The sequence below is a fragment of the Ornithodoros turicata genome, chromosome 7 (genome assembly GCF_037126465.1).
Source record: "Ornithodoros turicata isolate Travis chromosome 7, ASM3712646v1, whole genome shotgun sequence".
NCBI lineage: Eukaryota > Metazoa > Arthropoda > Arachnida > Ixodida > Argasidae > Ornithodoros > Ornithodoros turicata.
Window position 1 is genome coordinate 18,409,775 of NC_088207.1, and position 7,160 is coordinate 18,416,934.

At 47.1% G+C, this 7,160-nt stretch overlaps 1 protein-coding gene across 1 annotated transcript; it reads left to right on the top strand.

Moving 5' to 3' along the window:
- The first annotated feature begins 926 nt into the window (after positions 1 to 926).
- Positions 927 to 2,378, top strand: LOC135399626 (sugar transporter SWEET1-like). Its single transcript, XM_064631348.1, has 2 exons — positions 927 to 1,579; positions 2,051 to 2,378. The coding sequence occupies exons 1-2, from the start codon at positions 1,219 to 1,221 to the stop codon at positions 2,329 to 2,331; spliced, it is 642 nt and encodes a 213-aa protein (XP_064487418.1). The 5' UTR covers positions 927 to 1,218; the 3' UTR covers positions 2,332 to 2,378.
- Positions 2,379 to 7,160: the final 4,782 nt, after the last annotated feature.

Below are 7,160 nucleotides of genomic sequence, written 5' to 3' on the forward strand. Positions count from 1 at the left end.
AAACTGCAAGTTTTGCAATTCTACATTTAAGACATTCGCGAGACTATTCTATACTTCGCGATACTACATTCAAGACAACACTATTCTAACTTATACTGTGGAAAAATATGTTGTCCGGCGCCCAGACGACGGACATCCCTTTCGAGCAGCTAGAGCGGCTCTGGTGGAGGTGGGCTTCAACGCACACATGTGCTTAGCTTGTTTCTCTGGTGCCTGTCTGGCACTTCCTGAACAATGTGCCATATATTACGCGACATGACTACTTACGTATTTAACGTAAGTATGCATTATTCAGTGCTTTATTCTGTGCGGTTACTTTGTGCTTTTCAAGTATTAAAATACTTTTCCAAGTGGCTTACTTCAAGTTCAAAACAGCTCCTCCGTTTAATAACATCAGTGTTCTGAAGTAGCAATGTTGCGTCAAGAGTTATATGCGGAAGGTAAAAACTGGCTAAACGCAGACGCGTATCACATGTAGAAATCGTTTACGTACAAATGACCTTCGCGACGTTTTCTCACACGAAAACGATATCAAATATCGTGATACTCGTCTGTTTAGGTTATATATTTCAGTGCGAAGAGTGGATAGCGCGAATGTTATTGCATCTGTATGTCAGGGGCCTGCACGCTAGATCAAAATTACAGCTAGAATGACGAAATGGAGCAACTGCGCCGATATAAATATACATTGGCAGAAATCGAAACCGAAAGAATGCGCTCCCTTTTCAAGCAGACGAGTTTTTGTTGCCGGCAGTGCCTGCCGATGAATGGTTCATTATTCTCAGTTTCTCGTAGAAAGGAAACGAAATAAGCCACTTATTATCAGTGTAAAGGAACATGTTCCGCGCCTTATATTTTCTTCTGCTGAATTGAATCGAACATATTGAAGTGCGAAGTCGCGGTGATACTAGCGCCGCCTATTAATCACCTCTCAAAACGGCAGCCGGCAGCTACTCCACCGCGCGTCATGTGAGCTTCTCTCCGCGCAGGACGTCCGGGAAGATGACCTTACGAGCCGGCAACGTCTCGCAACGCAAGATGATGTCCTCACCCGCAATATATCAAACTGCCCTCGCTTTATAAACGTGTCTTCCGATGCGGCTGCGACATCGAGACATCGCTGCAGCTCTGACGTCATGTAAGCTGAGACGTTATCAGTTGGCAGCCAGAGCCTCCTTCAACTGAAGTCTTCCTCTATACTACGCAAGCACGTAAATAATGAACACAGCGGAATGGGTCGGGTATCTTGCCACGGTTGTTACGATCGCAAGCTACACCAACGGCATACCGCTATGTCGGCAGATTTACAAGCAACGAAGTTCGCGTGATGTGGCCTACCTGCCGTTGGTGTGTGGTTGCTTCTCGACCTTCGTGTGGTTGCAGTACGGCTTGGTCAAGCCTGATCATAATGTGGTCGTCGTCAACGCACTCGGGATCGTGCTTCAAGTATTCTACGTGCTCTTCTATTATTTCTTCACCGAGAGCCAGCGTATGAGTCAAGCGACAGGAATGATCTTCGGGCTCGTGTTGTTCATGGCATTTGTAGCCGTCTACGTGCACTCTTCTGCTTTTTCTGCAGGTGAGAGACGCTTGTGAATAAACTTCCTGGGTTTGTTGTAAGCACTGCTGAGCGGCGTGCCTTGCGTTGTAGCCGGTAGTGAAGCGACTGGTAGGTGGTGGTGGTGGTGATAGGGCTTGCCGTTGTCTGCCTGGTAGTACATGGGCGCAGCAAGTTTACCGACCAACGGGGTTCATGCAAATGGAGCCGTGATAAATTTACTATTATAAAAATTGTATACAGAAATGACATGATGACTGCGTTTATTGTATCACAGAAGAATTGAAAAAATACGCGACATCAAACGAAAACGCAGTCTGAGCTATTTCGAGAACAGAAATTGTGAGTAACGGGACTACTGTCTCACTGTTACGGTCTCCTACTGTCTTGTCGCGGATCGGACTAGCCGCTTAGCGACCGCAGCCACTTGCGCAGCGCCGCCACACTGATAATACCATGATACAGCGATCGTCTGCTTTGAATTCCCTGCAGAACACACCGCCGCAGTGCTGGGCAAGGTTGGATCGCTGTCGTCGCTGTTCTTCTACGCATCACCACTGCTCTCCATCGCGGAAGTGCTGAAGAGCGGCAGTTCGGACATCCTCCCGTCTTCCATTATTACCTGGTCTTTCGTCGTCTCTGCCCTGTGGGCAGTGTACGGACTTTTGCTCAAGGATGCCAACCTCTACGTGGCCAATGGGATTGGGGTCTGCATTACTGGGTTCGAGCTCTTCGTCTGCGCCTGGTATCCAGCACGAAAAAAATCAGAATGAAAGCTTTCACAAACAACAAAGATTTCTCTCGCATTGTTGCCACACTACATTGCTCATGTTTCAGTTTCAGGGAAGTCTCGCTATTATGCCAAAAACGGGTGCCTTGAATACTATGCGCTCGCGAACGGATGTAACGCGGTGCTTGTCCTCGCAATTACAATTGGAACAGCTGCACTTTACTTTCATGGCTGTCAGAGTGGGACGATGTTCTGCTCCCCCCCCCCCCCCCCCGTTTTTTCTATCCCCTAGGATACTACAGGAAATAGTAAACTTGTCTCACTGCCAGGTGGTTTTCGGTGTAAACTGGGTGGTTCGGGTCCTAAAATGGATTTTCAACTGGATAAAAGGAAGAGATGATCATTTACGTTCACGTGAACCTGCATTCTAAGTTTTACAGGAAATGCTAGTTTTGCAGAAAATTGGCGCCAAACACCGCGGCAGGCATCACCGCCAGCGAATGAGGTCACGTGCTTTCGAGAACCAATGGGAATGGCTCATGAGTCCTCAGAACTTTGAGCAGAAGTTTGTTCAATGGCTTGCATCTTGCAAACTACGACGCGTAGAAGCTGGCGTGCGGTGCACGCAAGGGTCCACGCCTATCCCAACCCCTTTAGGCAGAGGGAGGGGAGCTTCGCGTTTCTCCCACAGAAAGCTTGTGCCGAGCTTAGTTTACTTATACAGTCAAACTCCTTTATAGCGAACACCTTTTTAACGAAAATACCACTACAGCATTTTTTTTTTTTTGCGGTCCTGCTGGAGCCTATACACTCTTAAAAATGAACTTCACCGCACAGCACGCTCCTGGCCAACCATCATCTCCAATGATATCGTTATCTGCCCTGATTTGTTGAAAACGGGAGGCGTACGCCTTTTCTGTGACAATTATGAGCAGCATAAGTGTCACAAAAAAGACGTACGCCTCCCGTTTTCAACAAATCAGAACAGATAACGATATCACTCGAGATGATGGTTGGCTAGGAGCGTGCTATGTGGTGAAGTTCATTTTTAAGAGTGTAGGTCCAATAATAGACATCCTTTTTAACGAAAATACCTTTACTGCGAATTTTTTTTTGCTGTCCCCTGAGTTTCGTTGTAAAGGAGTTTGACTGTATACCACCCGCAATAGTGCTCCCTATACATCGCCCGGAATGGTGACGACGTCGTTGGGCGACGCATATTGTAAAATGGGATAACATGTCGGAAAGTAATAAAATAGCGACTTGTGGCACGCATACTAATAATTGGATTCTAACAATTACTTGAATACCAATGAATTATCATACGCACATAAAACACAAGTGTGACGACGACGGTTGCTATCATGATCTGGCGCAGAATGCGTGTGCCAACGGCTAGAATTTAAATTACTTCAAATTTGTATTCTCAAATTTCAAGAGATATGGCGTGTATACTCGAGAGCACGGCGGTAACGAATAACGCAAAGAGTGGTTGACGCAACAGCACTAAAGCGCTTTCTGGGGAAGCTGTAGCACGCAACTGCTGCCAGGGCGGAGTGAGGTATCCTACAACTGTGCCTCGTAGCGGATCGAGGTCTTCTAAATCAGTGTTTCCCAAAGTGTGGTCCCGAGAGTGTCCGTGGGGGTCCGCGACCGTCTCTCACATTTCAGTGAGGATTTTCGTCCCCACAAACACGCGCTCGTACATGCTGCCCGATTTCCAAACACCCAGAACTTCCAAAATTGCTACAAGCATACTTCGACGGCTAGCTTCTAATTTCTGATAGAAAAGTCCTGCAATGCACGTTTGTCCGCGTCATACACATACAAACAAGACGAAGAAACCAGACCGGAATCGTTTCTGAAGGTGTATCGAAAGCACGCAGCAGCTGACGAGGTTGCTGGTTATGCACTGGCTAGCATGGGAAATACAGTGCGTCATATCGTTTTGCTTCGAGTTCGAACTGACTGAGAGTGTTCCTGTGATTAGCGCATTTTATATTTGGCAGCCTGCGGACCTCTTGCAGCGATGGTGGCACTACAGATGATACCTCGCACTGAACGCGGCGTTGGAAGTCAACTTCGCTTCTGTCTAGACGGTCACTTGACCATGTTTATGCCTGCACAAATGTAATTTCATACCTTGTTATACCCTGTCGCGCACATTAAACGCGGTCTGCAATGCTGTGTACACAGCGCGTATCCCGATATATTTGTGTGTGGGGGGTGGGGGGGGGGGGGGTGGGGGGGGGGGGCCGTGAATTAGTTCTCATCGCTTCCGGGGGTCCGTCACCGCCAAAAGTTTGGGAAACGCTGTTCTAAATAGCTTTTTGGGCCACGTAGACAGTGCCAACGTGGACGGTAAGCGTACTAAGTGTGGCCCAGCCTTTTTCGTGAGAGCTTCCAGATCTGGTGCAATACAGGGAGGCGTAACCTACACTCGCCATTGAGTACACAAGCAAAAGCATGCACCCGGAAGCTGTCGCTTACCTCAAAATCACCATCTGTTTCCTATTGACAGGCAGGACCGAATAATAACGCATGATATAAAATAACGCCCAATAAAATAAGTTAATCATTCGGTTTCATGCTGATGAAAAATGCCGGCAATCACCAAAACGGAATACGAACAAAGTCACATGACAACGCTATGGAACAGCACACTAGAAACGTGTAGCGTACTATCTTTTTCTTTGTTTGTAAAGCAGCCACTTTTTTTTTCTCCTGTTTAGGTACATGCTCTGCACTGAAGCTCGTACGTCCTTATTAAATTTAACTCATAAAAAAATTGAAAAATTTAATTCGGCACCCGACCAATTCTGCAACTCCAAAACACACACACACACACACAAAACAACAACAACAACAAATACAAACAAACATAATTCCTTGTATATGTTCTCTACCATCCGTCTGAACTGTGCATATTTTTTGAATTCGTCGTCCAAGTGGCATGTGTGACTTTGTTCATATTCCTTTTTGGCGCTTGAGAACATTTTCTCGTCAGCTTAAAACGGAGAGATGGACGCATTTTATTAGTGCGTGATAAGCGTCGGTTCCCAGGAAACGTGCAGGGAGCTTATTCCTCCGGAGTGCGTCACATTTCGTCAGCGGCACCACGCCTCATTTGCTGATCTACATGGCTTACTGCACAAGAATACGGGATCAAAGATCAACAACAACGACAACAAAAAAACGATGCATTGAAAGCACGTGGGTTCAAGAGGGTTCAGCCATCGATTACTGTAGAAGTGGTTTATTTCGCGCGGAATTATTTTTCGCGTTTTTCGCGCACACCTCCAAAATCGCGAATTTAAGTTCCCGCGAATAACCCTGGCCATATGAGGGCGAAAATCGTTCGGCGTGCGACACTATACCGTGACTACCTGATCCTTTCTACTCCATGTAGCGTAGGCAGTTTAAGCAAGCGCAGAAGGTTGTTTTATCCCATCAGGCAAGATGAAAAGAAATGAAAATTCATCATGCTTTTGTTACTCCTATAAACGCTTTGCAATATACATGCAATACACCACTATACCACGAAGCCAGAACATGCCTTTCCCCGCACTCTCGAAACCAGCTTGAATGATAGTACCACATCTCAACCGAACTGGTCAGTGCCCCGAGTGATAATTAATGAGAACTGCTAAAATAAACTGGCTAACTTGCACACGGCCAGTACTATGGCCTCCTACAGGGTCCCTAAAGGCCATTTGACAGGGCCTTTCCTCCCATCTCTGTGAGGAGAAGAAAGGAAGAGACCTAGAATGCCGCAATCCACGTGAACAACGGATGTCTTAGTACGTGCCGAAATATGCCCGAGTATTGACGGCGGCACGATATGCAAGAGCAAAGCACTCCCGGAAACCTGTGTCGCGAATTTAAGTTCTCGCGAATCAATCCTCAAAGCAGCTCTGCTGGAAAACGCGAAAATATTTTCCACGCGGAAAAAACCACTTCTACAGTATATGCCTGGTCACGTGAATGACGGGCCCACAATGTCTGACCCCTCCGTGGTAAACGACAAACGTTAACCCTGATCACCCACCCAGTACACAAATCTTTTCCCGACGATTGCAAGTTGCGAAACCGAGTGATCTTCTTTCTAATCGCATGCGCAGCGAAGTTATCTCGTTTCTGACCAGTATGGACTCGTTTACGAAGCAAATTGGAGTGTGATGTCCAGACAGAAGCGCTCGACTCTCCCACTGTTGATAAGAAGTGGGCCGATCTTTTTATGAGCGTGTTTACACACTGCTCTTGCGATTAGGGGGCTTTTATCTATGGAGTGCCGCAGACAACATCACACCGCTTCTTTCCATGGCGTGGTTAAAATAAGGATCGTTTTACGTATTCGCACTTTCTTGTACTAGTTGTTAATGCAAGTCTGGTCAGCTTGGAAAAGTTAAAGTGAACAAAGTGTGCGCGCCGATGCGTCTCTGCCGGGCACATAAGCCTCGCAGCCGCCGATAACGAAAGAGCTGCAACGTGGGAATGAGGGATTTTTTTTTTCCCCTGTTGGACTTGCGCTTTGCGCTCTCCCTGCTCTCGTCTCACCGCGTGCGTTGCCATGTGCCGCTCTCTGGGGATACGCGAGACGCGTTTCTGCCGACTGAGCCGGAAACAACTGCGAACAATGGAATACAGAGACAAACATGTGTTCAAGGAAAGAATGTCACAATTCACGGTCGCGCTGCATTTAACGTCACGCTCAAGTTATGTGTGGTCCTCTTTCGGGACCCTGGTTTACGAAATGGATCACAAGCAGAGAACAATAGACGGCCTCAGCCCTACGTCATTGATTACGCAACGCCGCCGTGCAAAGCATGCTGATGGGCACTCTCACAACAACAACAACAACAACAATACATG

Excerpts from the sequence above, each read along its gene's own strand:
- LOC135399626 (XM_064631348.1), top strand. The coding sequence starts at position 1,219 with ATGAACACAGCGGAATGGGTCGGGTATCTTGCCACGGTTGTTACGATC. Across the intron at positions 1,580-2,050 it reads CTCTTCTGCTTTTTCTGCAG|AACACACCGCCGCAGTGCTG; the intron begins GTGAGAGACGCT and ends AATTCCCTGCAG.